The 25,390-nt window shown below is 37.1% G+C and overlaps 1 protein-coding gene across 1 annotated transcript in view; it reads right to left on the bottom strand.

Annotated features, from left to right (window-relative positions):
* Positions 1-229: 229 nt before the first annotated feature.
* Positions 230-25,390, bottom strand: part of ksr2 (kinase suppressor of ras 2) — a 169,749-nt gene continuing 144,588 nt past the window's right edge. Inside the window, exons 17-21 of the mRNA XM_079815181.1 lie at positions 24,062-24,158; positions 23,589-23,722; positions 13,256-13,390; positions 2,755-2,884; positions 230-2,487 (exon numbers count right to left, since the gene is read on the bottom strand). Coding sequence (XP_079671307.1) covers positions 2,341-2,487; positions 2,755-2,884; positions 13,256-13,390; positions 23,589-23,722; positions 24,062-24,158 — 643 coding nt within the window. The 3' untranslated portion in view covers positions 230-2,340. The remainder of the gene's footprint in view (positions 2,488-2,754; positions 2,885-13,255; positions 13,391-23,588; positions 23,723-24,061; positions 24,159-25,390) is intronic.

Here is a 25,390-nt window from a genome sequence, read left to right as displayed (position 1 = left end):
GTAATATAACTCTGAAAGAAGAATGTCATATACACCTAGGATGACTTGAGGGTGAGTAAATTAAAGGCTAATTTTCATTTTTGGGTGAACTATCCCTTTAAGTTTAAGTGAAAGACTTAAGAACTTATCATACAACGTTTAAAGCTTTTACATAATGCAATATAGATTTTCTGTGAACATAAAACATGAATCATGACAAGGAGCAAAAAGAAATGACGAACAAAAAACTAAAGTCCAAAATCAACACCTTTTTATTTATTTCATAAAGGATGAGTGCAAAGAAAGAGCTTGTGATGTGTACCAGTCGCTAAGCCATGGACCATAAGGCATCAGTAAATACAAGCTTTATATATACTTACAACAAATACAGAATACAAAAACTCAATCATGGAGGCCATCAAAGAAATCTGCGAAGACACGCACACAATATCAGAAAAGAAACGTAAACCAGAGCGATGGTAAATAATCAACGACCACCAAGTAAATGCATGGATGGATGGATAGTAGGACAAAAGAAAAGAAAAGAAAACAACGTTAACAACAACACACACACACACAGGACAATTCATACATTCATAATGGGGCAGAAATAGATGACAATGAGGTCGGATTCAGTGACTGGAATATTAATTACAGCAACAGATTATTAAGCAAAATCTACAGCCTGTTAAATAGGCCTGATATGGAAGCTGCTAATAATGGTCGTTAACAAGATCCCATCTTCTCGTGATTTCCCATCATTCCCAGCGTGAAAACACTGTCCCGACACATCCTCATAGCCCCCGTTTCAAAAAAATATATATAAACATTATAGCACAGTTATTTATTTATAGGTTTAAAATTGTGCCTTGCAATGCCTGATCATATTTGTATTACTTTCTCAGGTTATCACATAAGCTGTCATTTTATTTAGTCATAGTTTGTAAAACTACCACGTGTGGTACTGTATTCGGGGGGAGGGGGGTCCGTAACATGAACAAATCCCCTAAAAATGTTCTCATGCATGTAAAAACGGTCGACCGTACAAATATAAACGCCCACTTAACAACATCTGTATTTTTGTGATCCTAAAATATACTTCAAAAAGAACAGCAGCAACAAGTTTTGTGAGCACTGGCACTGTTTATGACCCAAAAACCATGGCTTTACAAGTGAGCAGATTGTCTGTACCCAGAGTGCATGGTGCGGAGATGGATAGCGGTTCTGTTTAAGCCATACCTAGCTAGCGACACCAACCTTCACACTCATTTTGACATGATCACCGTTCCGTGTTACAACATGGACACTCCAGAACTTGCAACATGCAACAGTCATATTAATGAGATGTGATCTATAATAATATACAAATGCCGTCGTGGGTGAAAAGTGCACTATTACTCGTGGTACTGTATATTCTCTACGATAGAACAATGTGTAGCCTAGTACAAACAACGCAAAGCTTTAAATTATGCTAAAACATTCGTAAGTATGCACTGATAAGAAAAGGTTTGTAAGTGTGATAGATACAGTCCGTTATATCTATCCCTTTCTTTGTAGGCTCAGGAATAGCAGTTCTGTTTTTGTCACAGTTAGGCATGATACAATTCAAGTGTCGATAATATACATACGTAGGTGCCTCGTGGCGGCACGCTCGATTGCGGCGCCATTGTACGAGCGCATCTTTCGATATAGGCGACGCTGACCGCGCAAGTAAATGAGTGACGGCTGTACGCACTACCTTATCTACAATGCGACAGGAAGGGAGAGAAATGATTCACATTCCCTGCGTTGCGGTAAAGCTTTGTGATCGAACGGATGGAATTCTGTGAAACATATACAGCATGGATGACAGAGAAGAAACAAGTGTCAAACAACTCCAAAGGGTACATTTTTCAAAATCGAAACAAAATTAAATACATTCATCCAATGACTAAATTCAGAAAGGAAAAAAACAATACAGACAAAAACTCGAATAACACTAGTTTCAGTTGTTTATAAAAATGCAGTGCAGAGGTTCAACGAAAGAAAACATTCACTGAAAGTGGACTCGTTCAAGATAATGAGAAATAATCACAAGCAGTTGATATATGCAAAACAGATCAAACATTTAGCAAAAACAACAACTGGAAAAAAAAAGAGAAGAGAAAACAACTCTCTTTCATGACCAAACGATACACCAGAAAATACTGTGTGCTCTAAATATTTTAAATGACCACTGCTTTTAGGAAACGCTGCTAAATACAGCAGAATACATGCACCATCCAGCAGCGACTCTCGCGTCGACTGACTCCATTTTAACGTTACCTCATGATTGTTTTGTTGGGGTTATTTTTTGAATGAACTGGCATTTTTGAGTTTAGCTCATTTCACATACTCAGCTGATTTCCAGAAGTGTACTGGGTGAGACAGGCGACGGTTGCGTTTCGGCAGTTTCTCTAGTAGATCCACGAGCTTGGAGAAGCTGGGCCGCTCTTCCTGTTCATACGCCCAACAAAACAGCAGGATGTCCTACACAGGAAAGAAGAATCTGTTCATAAACTTCGACGCACTCTAAAAGCCAGGCAAGCATGCCTGAGTCCGGCTTTTCCAATAAAAATAGATTGAATAGCCTCTTTCGGGACATTCATGCTCCATAAAAGCACAATAAAAGTGGTTCATGTGACTCGTACGCTATATTCGAACAGCTTTGTTGCTAGTATTCAGACTTTCCCATATGTTTTGCTTATCTGCAATAGTCTGGACTCCAGAGCCTGTGAGGTATATGGAAATACTCACGGATATCTCCTTGCCCATGCCTATCTGAGTGAGGTTGGGCTTCATTCCACTTCCCACTTGCCAGATAATGACTTCAGCTGGCTGGTTCTTAAAGGGCCACTCACGTGCATGGAGCTCGTACCAGATAGTTCTGAAACATATGACACAAAGAGTGTTAATATGCATGTACTGGTTTCTCTATACTTGTGAGGGACAATTGTATAAAAGGGTTGTAACTAATATAATAAAACCCGTCAAAAGCAAATAAAAAAGGTTTGTGAATGGGCTTAAAGTGCCCCTATTTCAGATAAAGTGCCCATATTTTAACAAATGTAACTTTACATTTACATTTATGCATTTGGCAGACACTTTTATCCAAAGTGACTTACAGTGCCCTTATTACAGGGACAATCCCCCTGGAGCAACATGGAGTAAAGTGCCTTGCTCAAGGACACACTGGTGGTGATCGAACCAGTGACCTTCTGCGTATCAGTTCCATGGTTTAACCCACTGGACCACCATCTCACAACTAATGTAAAAGGTCTGTCGTCAGTAATTCCAGTCTTACTTCCTGCGTGAATCGAACAAATTTGAATAACGCAAGCCTATGGGCTTCAATTCCCGCAAACGTTGGGTGTGTTCGACATCGGCTGCGGCTGGATGCAAGCGATCGGCGAGAGTAGCCGCGTGCAGGCGGGGAGGAACTGCAAACGGAGACGTGAAGTCGGACAATTTCTGCTTCCCGCAGTGACGCTCGCGCGGTGTTTGCATACTTTATCACAGCTGAAGTGAAATAAATGCAATATTTGCCAAATACACAGATGTTTCAGAGACATTTTCATTTATGTAGGCTACTGCTTAAAGGGTTAGTTCACCCAAAAATGAAAATTCTGTCATTAATTACTCACCCTCACGTCGTTCGAGACCCGTAAGACCTCCGTTCATATTCGGAACACAAATGAAGATATTTTTGTTGAAAGCTGATGGCTGAGAAAGGCTTCAGATAGGCCTCCATTGGCATTCAGTACACTTATACTCCCAAGACGGATAAAAGGCACTCAAAACATCGTTACAAAGTCCATCTCACCACAGTGACTCTACAATAATCTTACGATGCGACGACAATAGTTTTTGTGCACAAAAAAAATCAAAATAACACCTTTTTCCAACTTGTTCTTGTCTTCCGTGTGTGCCTCCACGACGCATGCGCGAGAATATGACGCAGATCCGGCGTTCGGACAGATGACCCAGAAGTGATTTGTTTACAATCAGAGGAAGACGCGCGTGTCTAAGCTGTTGGATTCTACATTGATCGTGCTTTAGGTCTCGGCGTAGTGCTCAAAATGGGGTTAAAGTGTGCATTTCATGGAATCCCGAGCCCCGGCGCTACGTCATATTCTCGCGCATGCGTCGTGGAGGCACACGCGGAAGGCAATAACAAGCTGGATAAAGGTGTTATTTAGATTTTTTTTTGCGCACAAAAACTATTGTCGTCGCATCGTAAGATTATTGTAGAGTCACTGTGGTGAGATGGACTTTGTAATGACATTTTAAGTGCCTTTTATCGGTCTTGGGAGTATAAGTGTACTGAATGCCAATGGAGGCCTAACTGAAGCCTTTCTCAGCCATCAGCTTTCAACAAAAATATCTTCATTTGTGTTCCGAATATGAACGGAGGTCTTACGGGTCTCGAACGACATAAGGGTGAGTAATTAATGACAGAATTTTCATTTTTTGGGTGAACTAACCCTTTAATACAGCGTCTGTTTGTAAAGTTCAACATATAAGCCTACACTATTAATGAAGTGGGGTCTACTCTATCTTTTTTATCCATTTTATTTTGATTAACATGACAATATAACATTGCGACTACATGACAAGCCATTTTACTGTTATAAAAAACTGATTTGTGAGCATTAGTGGAACTGAAGGTTTTAGAATAAACACGAAACACACGTGATCGCTGTCATGCGGTGAATCCGGCCAATCGTGGAACAGCTGTGTCCTTGTGCAGTCGCTCTGGAGAAGCTGCGCAAAATGCACCAGCCGGCTGCTCTCGAATCGTTTTAGCGGCACTTGGTTGACATACGTCAGTCACGTGGCAGCACTGCCTCAAGTCGGACAAAATTTCTAGCCGGCATGCACTGCTTCAAGTCAGCCACCGATCGGCCTGCGCATCGCTGCATGAAGTCGAACAAGCCTAATGCTTACTTTGACAAGCCCCAAGGAACAACAGACTAAGCCATCTGGCCAATCAGAGCAGAGTAGGCTCTCAGAAAGGAGGGGTTTAGAGCAGGGCCGTGCAGAGAGTTCTTCAGAGGCAGGGGCTCAAATGTAAAAAAGGGGCAATATGTAAATATATTATATTAGGGGTGTAACGGTACACAAAACTAACGGTTCGGTACGTACCTCGGTTTTGAAGTCACGGTTCGGTACGGATTCGGTACAGCAGTTTTACAAAATTGCGTTTTATTAATTTTTATTCAACAGTGGTTTAATAAAAAAAAAAAACTGTCTGTCCTTAAATGAATTCAATTATAACTAAAAGTTTCTTAAAGATAATGCTGTAAACTATATAGGGAGCCCTTACATATTGCTATTAAAGATTAACAACAGAGCCCAAACTATTAGCCTAAATTAATTTGCTATTTATTTTTAGATATAATAATCAACACTCATAAGCTTCACATAAGGCAGTTTTTGCATTAATATCTAAATCGAATTATTATTATTTTTTTATTTATTTGTTGAAATATAATCATTTAGTGGCTGTAATTTTCATGACAGGTTTATTTAAACATACATTAAATAAACAAGACATCACTAACAGGCAAAGTGGAATATAATGAATATACTGTATATAGGCTAATATAACGAATATATAGCCTAATATAGTGCATGTATTCAGTGAAAGAGTTAACCTCTCTAGTGAACTCACAGCTGTAGACACTGAATGACTTCTGAGGTAAATGTGATTCTACATGACATTGTTTGTTTACAAGCTATTTTATTGTCTTTCCGCGGTTGAAACACCGATGGAGCGATTACACAACACATGATACGTTTCAGTAAGTTGTAATGTATCCTCAACATACCTTTAGATATTCATTTCTTTAGGAAGAGATGATCACGTTCAGCCGCGCTGCCGCTTGAAGTTGAACTGATACGCGTCTCTCTGTCACGTCACATAATAGAGCGTTAAAAAGGCATTTATGGTTTGAATTTCGTGATAAAATGGACTGAATACTTAATATGTTCGTGTGGGATCTCGGATTGAAGTGTGTTCCGCGCTTTAAACAAGCCGACTGTTATACTGACTGTTAACTGTTTGTTACATTCATAACCGTTCGGTACACGCGCGCACCGTACCGAAACGTTAGTTCGTCTGTCCATGTAGTTTTCAACCGATTTATGAATAAGAAAATAAAATTACCGCTCCACTTCACATGCCCAATGGAATTTGAACTTGCTTTGCCAGATCACGATTGGTTGGTGTATATACATGACAAACGGCATTGGTGAATTGTGTAATACTTTAAAATATATAATATATAGATTTGTAATTAAATCAACACATTAGCTCTGATTATGGATGAAAAAAAATATTGGTTTACTTTTTTCCACGTAAGGCCACACACTCTCTGAAATATTTATTTCAGACCATATTTGGCTCGAGAACAGCTTCCGAACAGAGGAAAATCAGCTGTCAATCAAAATGCACGCAACCCATAGCAACGCGTTATGGCAACGCCTCAACAGAAATTGTCCGACTTTTGAGCCGTTCGTTACTATTGTATACATTGTAATCAATGTCATGTTATAATAATCACATTTATGTAGTTTTATTGACCACGGTATTATCATTGATATTTGTCTGAGAGGGGCACTTTTGATTCTTTTTGAAAAAGGGCAGGGGCTCGAGCACCCAAAGCCCCCCCCTCTGCACGTGCCTGGTTTAGAGAGACTGAATCACTGTGAGAAATGAGGTGATGTGCAATGTATGTTATGAGAAAATTATAGTGTTTTTTAACTTGGATGCATGTAAATCTACTGCACTGTAAAAAAAAAAAAAAATCAGGTCTCCAATTGAAAATTTTCTAGTGACCGATCACATCTAAAATTTTCAGTTGGCCAAATTGAATTTCTGTGAATTGATGCAATTTAATTCACAGAAATTCAATTTGGCCAAATCATTTTTTTTTTATGTGATCAGTCACTAGAAAATTTTCAATTGGAGACCTGATTTTATTTTACAGTGTGTAGGAGACCTCTAAAACAAAGAAATAGGAACATTTGAGCATAGGGAAAATCACTACATAAAATATTAATACATCTATAAATCTTAATTCTAATATGACTTTTAAGAACCTTTAAGAACAATAGTGATTATTACAAGTCTATTTGCATAAATGTGAGTGTGGGTGTTGTGAGGGCCAAAAATAAATAAATAAATAAATAAATACACAGTAAATGTCTTTTATATGCATGTTATTTATATTATATAAAATTAATAAACCTACAAATCCTAATAAATTTAATGTAATTCTTAATTTAAACGTAAACATACAGTAAAATTCTTAAAATCTAAATGTTTGTAAATGGGTCAAATAATGTCTTTATTAAAATGTATTATTTAAATGATACAAAATTCTTCAAATCCTAATACATTTAATTTAATTCTTAATTTATTTGGTAACACTTTAGAATAATGGTCATTAGTTAACTACATTAGTTAACATTAACTAATAATGAACTGCACTTATAAAGCGTTTATTAATCTTTGTTAATGTTAATTTCAACATTTACTAATGCATCATTAAAATCTTGTTAACATTAGTTAATGCACTGTGAACTAACATGAACAAACCATGAACAGCTGGATTTATATTAACTAACGTTAACAAAGATGAACAAATACAGTAACAAATGTACTGCTCATGGTTAGTTCATATTAGTTAACACATTAACTAATGTTAACTAATGACCATTATTCTAAAGTGTTACCATTTATTTTTAATATAAATGTAAATATACAGTAAAACTCTTGAAAACAAAATGTTTGTAAATGAGCCAAGTAATGTCTTTATTAAAATATATTATTTAATTTTATAAAATGAATAAATCAACAAATCCTTGTAAATTTAATCTAATTCTTAATTTAAGATTGCATTTCTGAAAATGCCCTGACGTATTTAGTAAACCCTCTCAAAAACAAATAAAAGGGTTTATAAATGGGCAAAAAAGTCTTAAATGAGTAATATTATATTATTTATATAAACTAAAACAAATTAATATATAATTCTTAATTGTCATTTGCTTAATTTAAGAATGATAGGATATAGTTATTTTCCAAGTATGTGTTTACAAGTTTTGTCTACACCTGTTTTGCATTTGCATTGCATTTGCATTTGCATTTATGCATTTGGCAGACGCTTTTATCCAAAGCGACTTACATTGCATTCAAGAAACACATTTTTTTACATTTTTTCTCAATTCTTGCTTTCCCTGGGAATCGAACCCATGACCTTGGCGTTGCTAGCGCCATGCTCTACTGTTTGAGCTATAGGAAAGCTAAAGTTTTGCTACAGTATATATGCCCATGAGGGCCAAATTTCTAAGAAATGTTCCAAAAATATAGTAAAATCTTTTTAAGCTAAATATTACAGATGTGTGATGTGCCAAATAATGCATGTTAAAATCATTATATAAATTATATATTAGATCTCAATTATAATTTGTTTAATTTATGAAGAACTAAAAGTCAGATGGAACTCCTCACAAGCTTGAGTATGTGTGTGCGTGTGTGTGTGTGTGTGTGTGTGTGTGTGTGTGTGTGTGTGTGTGTGTGTGTAAAGCCGAGGACTCGTGCCTCCCAGAGGGGCCTCAGTACAGCATTTCAAAAGCTTTAAAGCACTTCTGATGCATCACATCACTTTGCATTCCCTGAAGCCGATATAGTCAGAAGTCATCAGAGATAATTAATAAATGACTTTGAGGTGCTGTTGACTGCTGGAAAACACAGTATTCTGCTCTAAAGAACATGCTCGTGTTAAAGTTTACTAAACCGCACTTAAGAGCTAATTAACAATCATTGAACGAAGAGCCCTGCTGAAAAGGCCAATCATCCCAGCTCTGCAATTTAAAGCCAAACGTGAAACGTGCAGCTTGCTGAGACTGCTGAGAAAGGGGAAAAAATGCTATAATTGAGATGGCTTTTGCGATACTGAAGTGGGGAATTCACTAAGAATGAACTGCATTTGCAACCAATGATAGTGTCATTTATTTGCATGTAAAAAACCTGTGCTGAATGCAGTTTTCATGGCACATTTCCAGTCTTGCAGGTGCTTTCTTAGTGCTCGGTTGTAAATGATGCACCAGACTACCTGATCTGGTGTATACTTTACTGAGACTGTATCACTTTGCCACTGTGATCCAGACACCTGAATCATCTCTTAAAAATGCTGAAAGTGCGCTGGTGCACACCGCGAATCTGGACACATGCCAGGTTATAGTCTTCTACACCATTTGATCATCATTTCATGAATTACCACTGCCATGATCGCTAGAAACCGTATATGTATGTGTGTATATATATATATATATATATATACACACACACACACACACACACACACACACACACACACACACACACACACACACACACACACACACACACACACACACACACACACACACACACACACACACACACACACACACACACACACACACACACACACACACACACACACACACACACACACACACACACACATCTCCTTTAATCATTTACCGCCCACAAGCCAAGTTGATTGTACCAGGCAAATAGTGCTGAATAATGCGCATACTATAATTAGCCTAATTTACATAGAAAGAATGACAATGGATTGGTGGTTAGAAAATAAGGCCATTTAGTACATTTCAGCACAACATACTCTACAATACATGGTTAAAATTGTAGAATAATTAGGGTTTTTAATGTTTTTGAAAGAAGTCTCTTATGCTCATTAAGGATGCATTTATTTATTTTATCATATCATTTTCTCAACACACTGAGGAAGGCATGTGAGCCAAAACATCTGTTTTATTCCCCTGTTGATCATATAATTTTGTAAAATATAATTTAAAACTGTTTTCTATTTTAATACATTTATTAAATGTAATTTATTCCTGTGATCAAAGTTGAATTTTCAGGATCATTAATCCAGTCTTCAGTGTCATATGATCCTTCAGAAATCTAATATGATGATTTGCTGCTCAAGAAACATTTCTTATTATTATTAATGTTAAAAAAATATATATTTTTGCTACTAAATATTTATGTTGAAACCATGATACACTACCATTCAAAGGTGTGGGGTAATAATTTTTTTTTATTTATTAATACTTTTATTCAGCAAGGATGCATTAAATTGATCCAAAGTGACAGGAAAGACACTTACAACAGAAAAAAAAATATATATATTTTGAACTTTCTATTCATCAAAGAATTCTGAAAAAACATTGATAAGAAGAACCGTTAACCAATATTTGAGCACCAATAATTACTGATATTATTTAAACAGCAAATCGGCATATTAGAATGATTTCTGAAGGGTCATGCGACACTGAAGACTGGAGTAATGATGCTTAAACTTTAGTTATTTTAGAATGAAACAATATTTCACAATATTACTGATATTTTTTAATCAAATAACTGCAGCTTTGGTCTGCCTAAAATACTTCTTTCAAAAACATCTTAATTCAAATCCTAATTATTCCAGACTTTTCACCAGTAGTGTATTGTACAGTACATACTGTATGTACAGATAAATGTATATATCAAAAAAAGTCCATAAAACAGAACACGAGAGCGTTACAGGCATAAAATATCCCACAGCTGCTGCCATAAGCTAATGCGAACTCTCTGCCGCATTAAAACCCGGCACTCGCAGAGAACAACGGAAGTGAAAAGAGGAGGCAGAAGGGACAATAGGGAGAATCGCTTTGGGGTCACCTCTAGGTAATGTCCCTTTAGTGTGACCAGCTGGACAGCTTGCGTGGGTGCTGTATTTGGCTCCCATAGAGTGACAGTGTGACAGAGCCTCCATATGGAGAGAACAGCTGAGGACGCAATTGTGTTAGGACCCAACAGAGCAGCATTCCTTCATTTCGTCAACCGCCCATCCATCCATTCTTTTATTCATTTGGCCCACACACTCACTGCCTCTGGAAAGGCCCGGGTCAGGTAGAAATAAGTACAGATGGAGGTTCAGTTCTGCATACGGTCTCGTGTGAATACATTCTGATTAGTGAAGGCTGAGCACTGCGTGAATCAATTCTGATAATACTCACCCTAAACGAGCCATATACTCTTGATGTGTATTATTGTGATTTCATGATCTTGTGAGGTCATTCACAATGTCATTTTCATATCGTTTGATACTATAGCATATGTCTACTGTATAGCAATTAATAGGACAGATTTAAATGGAAAACATTTCGGTTGATCTGATTGGATAGACAAAATATATTTATTTTTTCATTTTCATTTAAGTGAATCTAGTGTTATTATTGCTGGTGCCCAGTCACGAACCATGACTCCACAGCAAACAGAACCGAACCGTGGCTCCAAAACTGTAGCATTACTGTCACTTTTGATTATTTTATGCATCCTTGTTGAATAAAATGATAATTTTATCAAATATTTATATTAATTAAAAGATATATTAATTCCTTTAAAAAATCTTACTGACCCCAAACTTTTGAGCAGTAGTGTATATCTATTATTATATCATTTAACCCTTGTGTTATGTTGCGGGTCAATTTGACCCGTTTTGATTTTTAAGTTGTCAGAAATATCAGTTAACCTATGTTTTTTTTTTCTTTAAATTTTGTGACTTTTTCTCATTTAGGGTCATGAACATGCATGCAAAGTTTCAACACGCTGATGTGTTTTACACCCAAATATAAATGTGACATACACACTAGTACTGTTACGTTCGTGATGTTCATATTTTAATGTTCTAAGGCAATTGTAGAGACCCAAAATAATAACATTTCTTGGTTATATTTTGTTATTTTAGTTTTTTACTAACCTATGAAGCTAAAACAATTAGCTTTTCCCAGTTTTTTCAATACAGAAATATTTTTTGTATGTCACAAATGGTAAAAATTAGCTATAATTTCTTTTTTCAATCTATCTGAAATACTATCTAACCTACATTGTTTTTCTTGAAATTGTGTGACATTTTCTCATTTAGGGTCATTAACATGCAGGCAAAGTTTCAACATGCTGATGCGTTGTGAAATGTGCATATCAAAATTGTATACACTCTTGCTGTTTGTGGGTCAATTTGACCCATATAGGACAGCTATTCAAAAGCAACTGTACAGACACAAAATACAAAACACTTTGTTGTATGTCAGAGCTCTTCAACTCTAGTCCTGAAGTGCCAGAGTCTTGCTGATATAAACAACTTCATCAAGCAGTGTTTTGAAATCGGCCATCACTGTATAAGTAAGTTATAGAAGTTTATGAACATGTAAAATATATAACATATATTTATTTTTATTTTATTTAAAATATACATTTTAAAAAACATGTTCAATTCTATAACCTCAAGAAAATCAAAGCTAAATATCTGAACAAATTCTGTACCACATTTTCGGTTGATATCTCAAAAAAAAAAAGTTTTTGTGCACAGTACCGTTTTCCACTAGATGACGTGTAGACTCTTCAATTTCCATATATGGTTTGAGTGATCTGAACGTTATATTTTCATACTTTTCAAAATATCTATGAAGTAGACATTCTATTCAGAAGTAGTTTGGGCAGTAATGTTAACATTGGATTTGAATTCAATCTCTAAAATGCATATAAAAAAAAATCAGTTGAAAATCAGTCACCAAATATGAAAATTAGAGTCTGAAAGCTTTAAAATGCTATATAGTTGGTCAAGATTACTTTAGGTTTAGACTAAGATATTATTGTTTTAAATGTATAAAGGCAAGTGTCCTAAGGGCCAATCTTAAAAACAGTGGTTAAAAGTATTTTTATAAATCGTAAATTCAGATATTTATTCTTTGTAATGTGTGAAAAGTATTGATATTAAAAGTGAATTGTATGTGTTTTTTCATAGTGTGATTTTTGGGGAATTGTATTGAATCCAATTAGGGTCAATTTGACCCGGACCATAACGAGTGTAACCAGAAATCGAACAGTGCACGAGGGTTAAAAATAAACAAACCCAAACAAACTTATTTTTGATAATTTTTTTGCTTACTTTCAAATAAATGCCACTTAGTTTGAAACTGTCCTATATTAATGCAATGCAAAGTTTTAAACACTTTTTTCCAAACAAAATGTTATTACATTCTAGATTTAGTATCCAAAAATGGTTTTGCTGACACTATAAGGGCACATTAAATGTGGCTTATTTATATAAATAAAAAAAAATGGATTCTGTTGGTTTCCTGAGTGACAAAAGGCAGAGAAGTGAAAACACAGGTTCTGAGAGGGCGACAGAGAGGGACCCACCCAAAGGCAAAGACGTCAGACTGTTTGGAGAAGGGAAGCTGGTTTTCTGCCGTCTCGGGGGAGAGCTGACGGATGAGCTCAGGAGCGAGATGACACAGCCAGCCGCTTGGGATCCGCAGCTTATCCTTTCTCCTGCTGGAGAGAGAGACAGAGAAGAACCTGGAGTTTAAAACATAATCAGTCACAGCACACTACTGCTTTGAGTTCGATTTATTTTGTACTATGCAAAAGGTCAGAAAACAAACAAGAAGACCATTATAGTGAAACAATACTGTCAAAGAAATACAATAGAGGGCAAGAAACTATTAGTCTCACATAGTCTGATTATCGACAAAGTCTAGTCTACAAATGAGATCACTTTTTGAACTTTCCCCCCCGACAGCAATGAGATCAAATGAAGAGCAAAATGGAGACTTTTGCTTTAATCTCCTGTTTCAAACATTTTCTCCTAAAACAGATACTCAGAAATCTCAGATGTATCTTCTGTAGTGCTTCAGATCTCAACAAAGAAATTTCTCATCATAATCTGAGCTACACAAATCAGTTTTTAGCTCCATACGCCTATTGTATGTCTACTTTTATTTCTAAATCGATTTCTAATTTAAAATACAAAAAATGTTAAATACAAAGTCGACACGTTACAAAGATTGAATGGCGAGAAACTAGCAACTTTTTTTTTCTTAGAAGTACACAGTGCTGCAGTTTCTACACAACTTTGTTTCCCACTGGACCGATTAAAAACCTGTGAACCCTCTACAATGATAAAGTAGTTGCCTCGTTCTCAAGTGTGAGACATGGACTTGGAAGTGGTCTATCACTGACAGACATAGAGCTGTTTCAGCTTGACTGAGTCTCTGATCCAAGTAAAAACAAACTCACTCACCCATGATATATAATATACCTTCAAAACCAGGGGCAGAAATGAATGGGGGCTTGGGGAAAAATGTCATCGAAATTGACAAAAAATATTTGACACAATTATTTTCTTAACATATTTTTTCTTATTATTATCAATGTTGAAAACAGGTGTGCTGCATAATATTTTTGTGGAAACCATATTACACTACCAGTCAAAACTATGATATTAAAAAAATTGTTATTTAGCAAGGACATTACATTTTCAAAAGTGAAATTTATAATGTGACAAAACATTTCTTTTTCAAATTAATTATTTTATGTTGATAGAAGAATCATGAAAAATAAATGAAAATAAAAATAAATACATTTAAATGTTTCCACAAAAATATGAAGCAGAAACTTAAAAACATTGATATATACATTATATTGCCAAAAGTATTGGGACACCCATCCAAATCATTGAATTCAGGTGTTCCAATCACTTCCATGGCCACAGGTGTATAAAATCAAGCACCTACACATTCAGACGCTTCTACAAACATTTGTGAAAGAATGGGGCGCTCTCAGGAGCTCAGTGAATTCAAGCATAGTACTGTGATAGGTTGCCCCCAGTGCAATAGGTCCATTTGCAAAATTTCCTCACTACAAAAAATTCCATGGTCAGCTGTTAGTGGTATTATAACAAACGTGGAAGCAATTGGCAACAACAGCAACTCAGCCACGAATTGGTAGGCCACGTAAAATCATAGAGGGGGGTCAGCGCATGCTGAAGTGCACAGTGCGCAGAAGTCGCCAACTTTCTGCTGAGTCAATAGCTACAGACCTCCAAATTTCGTGTGGCCTTTAGATTAGCTCAAGAACAGTGCATAGAGAGCTTCACGGAATGGGTTTCCATGGCCGAGCAGTTGCATCCAAGCCTTACATCACCAAGTGCAATGCAAAGCATCAGATGCAGTGGTGTAAAGCATGCCACCACTGGACTCAGTGGACCAGTGGAGACGTGTTCTCTGGAGTGACCAATCACGCTTCTATGTCTGGCAATCCAATGGACGAGTCTGGGTTTGGCAGTTGCCAGGAGAACAGTACTTGCCTGACTGCATTGTGCCCAGTGTAAAGTTTGGTGAAGGGGGGATTATGGGGTGGGGTTGTTTTTCAGGGGTTGGGCTTGGCCTCTTAGTTCCAGTGAAAGGAACTCTTAATGCTTCAGCACAGTGGTCTTCGCTATTTTTTTCAGGAGAGCCACACTGATAGGACAAAATCAGTAGGAGAGCCACTTTTACCGCAAAGTTTCAAGTCTGCTTATCAGTCTGTCATCCCTGAACATACAATATGCTCTGCAATAAATACAAAAGGTAGATAGATAGTGGGTAGGCATAATATATTTTTAATGTCAACTTTCTTTTCATGTGCCCAGTCTATTCTCTGCTATATGCGTCAACCTAAAATGAACACTTTTCACAATGTTGAAGTAGCCTATTAAAATCATTCAGATATTGCGTGCCCTTGCGTTATGCATATTGCGATATGTACATTTGCGATATTTCGATCATTTCTATATATTGCGCAGCCCTAGTAGTTAGTGCTGCTGTGACTTTAAGATCTGCCGCTGCCGAACGTGACACAGATCTGGCGCACTGTCACACGAGCGTCCTCACAACTCTTTAAGTTAATTTAAGATGTTATTTAACTAATTTAAAATAGTTCTTCTGAGGATACTGGACAAACGGACATTTAGGCATAATTCTGTGTGTTATAGTTTGTTCAAGAGCGAAAGAGAACTGGATTCTGGCACACTGTCTGTGCTCATGATGCTGGCACGTAACCCACACCACTCAACCTAGTTGACAATGCGTATCATATGCACGTAAAAAGTCATTTTGGCGGATAAATTGCACGATAAATACAAATTGTGTTATAGATACGCATTTCATGAGAACGTGTTGATCTATAAAGGCACATTCGCCGTTAAAAGGGGGAAAAACAGCCAAAACGGACATCTCTGCAGTGAGTCATGGGCGTAAGGGCAGAGCAAGTTTAAATATCCTTTCTAGTCTGTATTTCCATCTTGTAATGCCGCTGTTTTGGGGTATTTTTTTGGGACACTTTGAGTTTTTGTTAAAGCCCAGCTTGTCTTTATGAAATATGACTGCATGATCATTTCACCGTATTATGTACTGCCATGCGAGCCGCAGATTACGCTGGTGCGAGCCGCTCAATGAGTAACACTGCTTCAGCATATCAAGACATTTTGGACAATTTCATGCTCTCAACTTTGTGGGAACAGTATGGGGATGGCCTCTTCCTATCCCAACATGACTGCGCACCAGTGCACAAAGCAAGGTCCATAAAGACATGGATGAGTGAGTTTGGTGTGGAGGAACTTGACGGGCCTGTACAGAGTCCTGACCTCAACCCGATTGGGATGAATTAGAGCGGAGACTGAAAGCCAGGCCTTCTCGTCCAACATCAGTGCCTGACCTCACACAGTGCTTCTAGAAAAATGGTCAAAAATAAAATTCCCATTCCCATAAACACACTCCTACACCTTGTGGAAAGCCTTCCAAGAAAGGGTGGGCCAACTCCATATTAAAGCCTACAGATTAAGAATGGGATGTCATTAAAGTTTATGTGCATGTAAAGGCAGGCGTCCCAAAACTTTTGGCAATATAGTGTATATATAAAAAATACTATATATATATAAAAATGTCAAATAAATATTTTTATATTCAAAAACCTATTCAATTATGCAGGGTAAGACTTGATTTTAATAAAATAATGCAATCTATCAATTTGGCATAAATATGACATACAGTGTTTTTATTTTATAACAAATAAATAATAATAATAAAAATCTAAATCAGGGGCAAATATTGGCCCTTAATTACGACAAGAATCAAGACTAAAGACAGCAGTTATATTATGGAAGACCTAAGAGGTCGTACTTTTTTCTATCGTCTCAAATCTGAGCAGCCTGTCAGACTGTCCGGAGTAAAATTCCAATGACTTTACCTCTCAAAAAGCATCATGAAATGTCATGGTTTCTTTATGAGGGTTTGAGTTCATCCACAGCCTCACTAGCCTCTCGTACCTGCTAAAGGTTGACTTGCATGGATGTGATTTCAAACAGAATCCCAGAATAATCAGATCCTATTACAATACCCAGTCAGGTCCTGAGTCATAATACATAACTAATGTAAAATCATGTTATTAAGATCCAGACGTGTGCCTTACAGATAAACAAATCATAATTATGCTAGAGCTTGCATGTCTCTAATGGCCACTCTCAAATACTATCCCTTCCTCCTAATAACTCCTGATAATAATTCACATGGCTGCGGAGGTGTTGAAGTGGGCTGATCAGAACGGCAACAGTGAGCCGATCCAAGAGACTTCATCAACAATGGCTGCAATGTAAACCTGTCGCTGTGGAGACGTCGTTTTTTTCCCGGTAATCACTGCCAACATACGTAAACACACTTGTGCGAAATCAGCCTCATAATCAGATGAACCGATGTGTGCGAGTGTTTGTAATATCGCTCCATCGGGGATGTTGATTTACTGCTTGCAATGCCAATGAAAACATTTTCAAAGAGGCGAGATGCACAAACACAAACGGGACGAGCGCCAAAACAACATCATCACGGTCATCAGTGGTGGCAAACGCTTCATGTTGCCCCAGATAATTTACTCTCATTTTCAGCACTTACAGAGCCAAAGAATTATAAACATATAAAATCGAAACAAAGAAGTAGAATTTCTTCATGAAAAGAAATTGGGTTTCAGGACTGTTAATTGGTGACTGCAAGAACTGAACACGTTGCTGAATCTCACTAAACCTGTCAAGAACATATTTCATCTCAAAAGAAAGAAATTATTCTGTTTTTGATGCTTAAAGTCTCATTAATTGTCCATTAAATGACATCTTATTTATCACATTCATCATATTTTTACTTATTCTCATTACTGTAACTCTGGTAAAAGTCATTACTATACATGTTAAAGATAAACAATTATTTAAATAATTAAGTGTGTATAAATCATGGCAGTATTAAAATATATTAGCATGGTAACATATTTATCACATTAATCATATTTCCCACATTCTCATTAATGTAATGCTGAAAAAATAAAAAAAACTGTATTATTATAAACGTACAAATTATAAAATTATATAAGCATGGTAAAGTTTGTATAAATCATGGCAGTATTAAATTACATTAACATGACATTATATTTAATAATAATAATAATAAATACATTTTATTTATAAGCGCCTTTTACGACACTCAAGGTCACCTATTTATCACGTTTATAATTTATCTCATTCTCATTACTGTAATGCTGGGAAAAAAATATTATTATAAAATATAGTATAAATGGCAGAATAAAATAAAATAAAAGGATCATGACATCGCATTTCCCTCATTCTCATTGCTGTAATGCTGGAATGTTATTACTATAAAATGTAAAGATTATATGATTATATAGTTATTATATGGTAATGTATATATCATGGCAATAATAAAATGAAAATTAACATGAAATGTTATTCCATTCTAAAAGTAATTATTATACATTTAAATGTTTTCAATTATATATTTATTCAAAAGGAGAGTGTGAGGTCAAGACAGCATTATTAAATTAAATTAAATAACACGTGCTTGAAAATAATGTCAATGCCAGAACATCTTAATATTCCTAAACTGTTTTTCTGCCAAATAAAATATCCTATTTTTTGTTGTGATTTTGCAGTGTAACCTGTCAAATTCAATGCACTGTAACATACTCTTATAACTCTTGCCTTTGCTCATTCAAAACTGATGAATAATCAAGATATATGAAGTATGTCACAGATTTACAAAACAAATCAAACGTCTGCCACTGTTCTCAGTGATTCAATGGCCTTGCCTGGAGGAAGGAATGTCTTCGAGTTCATTCGACCTTAAAGAAGAGGATGTTTCATCTTCACACATTTCCTCTTCATACATTAAGACAGCAACAAAACGCATACATCAGACACCCTTTTCATGGGATTTCCTGTTCAAAGGAGTGTGGCGGAGAAAGGCTTCTTTTAAGTCTTTGTCTCTTGAAGGAGACAGAAATAAGGTCCTATCTGTAAGGACTGTGTGGTGCTCAATTAAGAAGGTGGTGGAGGTGATTAGTACGGAGCCAAACAGCCTCCCCCTCAGGTAGCTGTTATTCAGCACTGATCTGAGAATTTTTTTTTTTTTGCTTTTTCCTTATGCTCTGTATTATGACACTCAATCATAAATCAATTTACGCCAAAATCCTCATCCGCATCACATACACAGGCGGAATTGAATTAATTCCTTGCCGAAAATGGCAATAAAACATAATTAACTGAATATTTGTAACACTGAATATTGATTTGAAATTTAAACTGAAATGAAGTGACCCTAAGGGAAACGCTTGCTCAGTTGATAGACCAAAAAATATCGCTCATCGTCATCTGAACGGAAACGCCTCTAGCTGTGCAAACTCGATTTCACAGATTGTTGCGTTCTGTGTAACGTTAAAGGGATGGTTCACACAAAAATGAAAATCCTGTCATCATTTTCTCACGCTCATGTTGTTCCAAACCTGTATGATTTTCTTCCTTTAGTGAAACATAAAAGAATACATTTTGGATGTTTTTTTGTCCATAAAATGTAAATCATTGGAAAGTCAAACAATGTTGTTTTTGACCCGAAACATTCTTCAAAATACTTTCTTCTGCAGATAAAATGAAGTTGTACAGGTTTGGAATAACATGAGGGTGAGTAAAAAAATAACTAGAATAGGGTTTCATGCTTGAATGATCAAAAAACAACTTATTTTTCATATATTTATACATTGTAGCAGCACCTCTCTTGCAGTCTGTGAGTAACGCTCTGTTTAGTTCCTGTCTCTGTGAAGCCCCTCCTTCTGAAAAGGGCAACTTGCTCTGATTGGTTGGCTGGACTGTGTTGTGATTGGTCAACTGCTTCGAGTGTGTTTCGGAAATATCACGCTCCTAACCACAATTGCGAGATTCAATACACTACAGCTCAACCAGGCCTCGTCCCCTTTATTTTGCAATTGCCTTGGGCTGGAATTATTTAAATGAGGAATATTGTGATGTGTACGTTCCTGGAAGAAAATTCCAAAACTACAATAGAGGCAATTCAGGGAGTACAGAAACCGTGCTTACTGATATTGAGAATAATTCCCTTTGGAGTGACTTTGTAGGGCTGTAGACCTTTTTCATGCTCAAACAACATTACACACTAAAGAAAGCATATAAAAAAGCATAATAGGTCCCCTTTAAATATGTAAAATGAGAATGTACTGTAAGATTACAAATTTATACATTGTTATATCTAGGTTCCAATGTAATAGAATATAACTGAAAACATTATCTATATTTGTGTTTTACATTTTGAAGTAAACTTGAGGAAATTCTAAGGAGATTACGTCAGGCCGTGTAAGTGTTTGAGACATTAAGTATTTTGTCTTTATGCACTTCCTGACTATTTACCATGACAAGTTTAGAGAAATACTGCCTGAGTGATTGGATTAGCATCTATGCATTTGAATGACACTGTTATGCTGATTGAATTAGGACGGGTCACACCGTTATGTCTAAGGTTTGTCCTTTACCTACACAACATTTGCATTCCTTTGTATTCATTTGCCCGTCCTTTGTATTGTCTCCTCCCATGGTGTATAATCCCTCCCCCTGAAATGTAGATAAATTGCATTGTTTTGTACTGTTAAGTTAGACTTGATAACCTCAGCCGAAAGACAGCACGTTTTCTCATAAACGAATCCTTCTGAAGAACCTATCCAAGTCTCCTGGCCTCTTCTTCAAACGAGGAAAAGGAAATTCACAACAGTACGTATACAATCTGTTGGCCAGGCATTCAAGTTTTTCATGTAATGGCGTGAAGTGTTTCTGGCTTTATACTGTCAAGCTTTAGAAAGGACAAAAACAGCACCATATTGTGCATTGTATATAAACTTTTTTCTGTTTAGACATGAATATCTGGTTGATGCAGCCCTTTTCATCTATTCATTATTTTTGCAGTGCATTGAAAATACCTTGCTAGAGGGTGTTTCCCTGATAAAAGTTATTGAAGTCATGTAAACGCTTGTGTGTCGATAACATCTGCTGCTACTTCAACTCATTGAAGCATACATTTATCAAAAACCATGAGAAAACTGAAGGTCAAACTGCATTTAGCTCTGTGGCCCACACTCTAATAATTACAGGCCTTGGTTTTAATAAGCAGTTCTGAAAGTCATTACGGGATTTAAGGATGTTATTAATGGCCTGCCGCAAGTATAGTGTGATGGGTTCTACATTTGTCACTCTACAGACGACAGATCAGAGCTCAGGCGACTACTCTCGATTTCAGCTAGAGAACAACCTATCTAGACAGCATTTTATGGCATCACAGGATCACACACACGAAGAGAAGGCAGTTAAAGTTGTTGCCTTCTTAGGCTACGTTCACACTGCGAGCCTTAGTGCTAAGTTCCGACTTATTGATCAGAGCCTATTTTTTGTTTAGCCGTTCACATTGTTGTTTTAAATGTGGCCAATATCAGATTCCAATTTGAACAGATCATGGTCCTGAACTGACCCGCATGCGGAAAATAAAAATAAAAAAATGTCCCCCAGCACGCTGTCATACAGAAGTAAACACGGAGGACATTAAAGGTTGGGTCTAATGCTATTTCATGCATTCTGACTTATTGGATTCTCATGCTAAACATGGCCAAAATGTTAAAAAAAATTATTTGGACGTATGACGGAGTATTTCTGTGCCAAGTACACACCTTCAGAATTCAAATACGTTTCGTAAAGTTTTTTTTTTTAGTATGGCCCTGTATGATGTCATAAAGGGCAGAAATCCTTGTATGGGCATTTGTCCCGGATGAGCGTGTGCACATGTAAGAGATGCTCTAGCGACTGACGGTAGAGGTTGCAGCCTTTAGCCTCCTTGTTAGAGCGTCCGACTCTCATGCCGGCGGACCCGGATTCGAGTCCCGCTTCGAGCGGGCGGTTTGAACAGGAGGGGTTACATTGGTTCCGTGACCCGGATGGGAGTGAGGTTTAGGGGGGTGAGTGTAACGGAGGCCAGCTAGTAGTTGCTGTGCGAGTAAACCTCACTCCTCTGATCTCAAGAGATGCTCTAGCGACTGACGCTAGAGGTTGCAGCCTTTAGCCTCCTTGTTAGAGCGTCCGACTCTCATGCCGGCAAACCCGGGTTCGAGTCCCGCTTAGAGTGGGCGGTTTGAACAGGTGGTTACACACACATCAACCAGAGCAAGAGCACGTCCATCAACGAGTTTTATTCAGGTTTACGGAAACCTTCGGCAGCGCTGTCATTTTGTTTTTAGACCACGAAATCAAGACCACTAAAGAAGTGTGTTTCTGGTTGTGAGGGAAAGATAACCTTACCCAGTGTTAAGGAAACAGTGGATGCAGTTTGTTTTTTTGGAGCAGCGAGTTCTGCAAGTGTGTTTGTTTGTTCCCGGTCATGAGTCGCTGCAGGCGGTGAGTGCAACTGCATCAAATGTCGCTGCCGCCGAAGCCAGCGAATTTATGCACAGGTAATATAAAAACAAAGACAAGGGTGTGAAAAAAAGCAGGGTTTTTAAATATTTATGATACGAGCCCTCATGTTTTGCTTGTATATAGAGCTGTCGCTGTAATACTTATGAGTTCTGACACATCACTGTCCTTCACTGACTACCTTTCGCAACTGTCTATACTGTATATATATATATATATATATATATATATCTGTCTGATAACATCAGGTATGTAAAATCGTGACTCCCATGAACGCACAATTGTGATGAATGATGATCTAGGGTGACATAAATGGGAGTGGCACAAATCAGAATAGAGAAGATCAGATTTCATGTGGTTTATGCTGCTCACACTGTCATGAGAAAAACAGATCTGAGTCACGTGAGAAAATTTGGGACGCATTTACCTGCAGACTGAACGTAGCCTTATACACCTCATTTTGGCCAGTATTTAAGGCAATTTCAATATGTATTCTATGCAAACGAGGCAATTACAGAGTACACTACAATAAGCTCAGTGATAAAATTAATACAAGATGAAAATGTTGATTTATTCGATAACAAAAGTATTGATAAATTCACTAGTGGTCAAAAGTTTTTGTCTCTTCTGGTCACCAAAGCTGAATTCATTTGATCAAAAATAGTGCAAACAGTAATATTGAGAAATATTTAATGATGCTGAAAATCCAGCTTTGCATCACAGGAATAAATTACATTTGAAAATATATTCACATAGATAACAGTTATTTTAAATTGTAATACAATTTCGCAATATTACTGTTTTTACTGTATTTTTGATCAAATAAATGCAGCCGTGGCGAGCATAAAAGACTTCTTTCAAAAACATTAAAAGTCTTAATGTGTTTTATGAATGTTTGTGCGTATTTTTACGTACCTGCCTGCTTGTAGAACACCAGATATTGTGAACAGGCCAAAGTCAGTGATGACCACTTTCCCGTTGTCATAAAATACATTCTTGGATTTCATATCTTTGTGAAGGATCCCTTTGGCATGTAGGTAGCCCATGCCCTGGAAAAAAAGAAGTTCATGTAATTAGGGCTTTTCTGATAAAACTTGCAATTTAAAATGTGATTAAAAAGGGGGGGCTCCATGTTTGCTATGCTTGTTTGTAGCAAATTCCCAAATGCATATTATAAGCAAAAAATAAATTATTTTGGTTTTATTTTGATTAATGCCCAGCCCTAAGTGTAATCACATGCTGTATAAAGGAACAGCACATGTACAGGTACACTTCCCAACACGAAGCTTTCAAAATCAAAGCCAAAGACTGCAAAATGACTGCTGAATCAATTTTAGCTGACATTTAGCAAACAGTCTTCACATTGACTTCACATCAATTACTCTTACCTTCACCATCTCTTGTGCGATTTGTCTAGTCTTATTCACGTCGAGAACAACTTTTGCATCTCGTACCACTGAGTAGAGGGTCCTGCCCTTACACAAGCTACAACAGAGAAAAACAACAAAAAACACTTATTAGACATCAGCCGTGACAATAACATTAAAATATGTTCATTTCATGTAGACTGGAAAGCTGCTTGTGCTGATTACAGGTTTTCAAAACAATCTTTGCAGAAATAAAGAACAGTAGCAGTACAGTCTCATACAGATTCAATGCATAAAACAACACCCAAATATGAATCTAAGGGTCAGATTTACTAACAGCTTGCACCAACGCAAACCATCTTTTTGCCTTAAAAAACTACTGTCAGGTTTTACTAAGGACATGCAGTGAAAAAGTAGCACTGAAAAGGTGTGGATAAAGCAGTGGTCCCAGTCCCTTTAATCATGAAAGTGCCCTTTTCGTTTGTACCGCAGTGCCCCCGCGACGAACGCGATTTCTAATTTCTACCGGAGGCATTCGTCATGGGAGCACTTTCACTTTCACGATTTCTAAACCAAAGTGTGTTTCAACATGTCAGCGGGAAACTTACAAACTCATATATTCTCCTCTCATGCAGTTACAGATGCATTATTTTGAACTTGGCACTTCTGCACGAGATGAAACACATTTGTATGTCTTGCGTCAAGAAAGAGTCGGAGTTTGCGATTTATTTCCTCCTACCCCTACCGCGAAACACTCACTCTGTCTGGATGTGTTTAAATACACAGTAAGGATGCTTTCCTGTAGCCTGACAAGCCAGACCCACATCAAGATGTTGGGTCTGGGAACACACCATTGGCAGGACTAAATCCGAGGGGTGGGATAAACGGTTGTCTTTCAAATTCCCTCTGCACGCAATTGGATAGCGCTTCAACCAACCAGAACGCTATCAGTGGTGACAACAATCACAAGCGGGTTGTGACTGAGTCCCATGTGTTTTCCCACCAGTGGAGCTAGTTGATAGATTAAACTTTTGCAGTATCCGGTCGGCAAAACTCAGAACACGTCTTCTTTTTTTAAGAATGACTTCAGTGCCGTAACGTTATTTGTTAGCACTTGGATTTCACACGGAACCATCACAACTCTGCCGTCATTATGTTAAGCCCGCCCACCGACTCTACTGTATACACGCGGTGATTGGCCAGACTAGAGTTTGGTTTTTCAAGCTCGCAAGCCAACGGAGAGTTGCTAGACGACCCTGGCTGCAAATTACATTTGCTGCCGCTAGGGTGCGTCTAGATTTCTAGGCTAGCTTTCCTGTCACATATCACAAATGCGCATTTCAGTAAGCC

This window comes from Gobio gobio, assembly GCF_949357685.1.
Source record: "Gobio gobio genome assembly, chromosome: 4".
In the NCBI taxonomy this organism is placed as follows: domain Eukaryota; kingdom Metazoa; phylum Chordata; class Actinopteri; order Cypriniformes; family Gobionidae; genus Gobio; species Gobio gobio.
The sequence above is the reverse complement of the archived record's forward strand: the minus strand, read 5'-3'. Positions and strand labels throughout refer to the sequence as shown.